The 238-nt window shown below is 43.3% G+C and overlaps 1 protein-coding gene across 1 annotated transcript in view; it reads right to left on the minus strand.

Annotated features, from left to right (window-relative positions):
- Window positions 1–53: 53 nt before the first annotated feature.
- Window positions 54–238, minus strand: part of PHALS_00453 (mucin-like protein) — a gene marked incomplete at both ends in the record, with an annotated part of 3,618 nt that continues 3,433 nt past the window's right edge. Inside the window, one exon of the mRNA XM_024716457.1 lies at window positions 54–238. This exon is cut by the window's right edge and continues 3,433 nt beyond it. Coding sequence (XP_024572504.1) covers window positions 54–238 — 185 coding nt within the window.

Raw genomic sequence — 238 nt, forward strand, 5'->3', positions numbered from 1 at the left:
TTTTATACCGGTAAAATTATCTAGCATCTGCGGCTGTGTGGCTTCTCTCTTCACTACGTCGCACGAACAGTCGAACACCTATGCATGATCGTCTGACGAACTTCTTGCGGAGAAAATGTCAATTTCGGGAGAGCAGGGCAACTTTTAAGAAAAAAAAACAAGTACTGTTTTACCTCTTTCGGTCGAAGTCCATGGGACTTAGCTCTTTGGAGAGCGACTCGCTCTAAATCTTCTAAAT

The sequence above is a fragment of the Plasmopara halstedii genome (genome assembly GCF_900000015.1).
Source record: "Plasmopara halstedii genome assembly, contig: Scaffold_110, whole genome shotgun sequence".
Lineage (NCBI taxonomy): Eukaryota > Oomycota > Peronosporomycetes > Peronosporales > Peronosporaceae > Plasmopara > Plasmopara halstedii.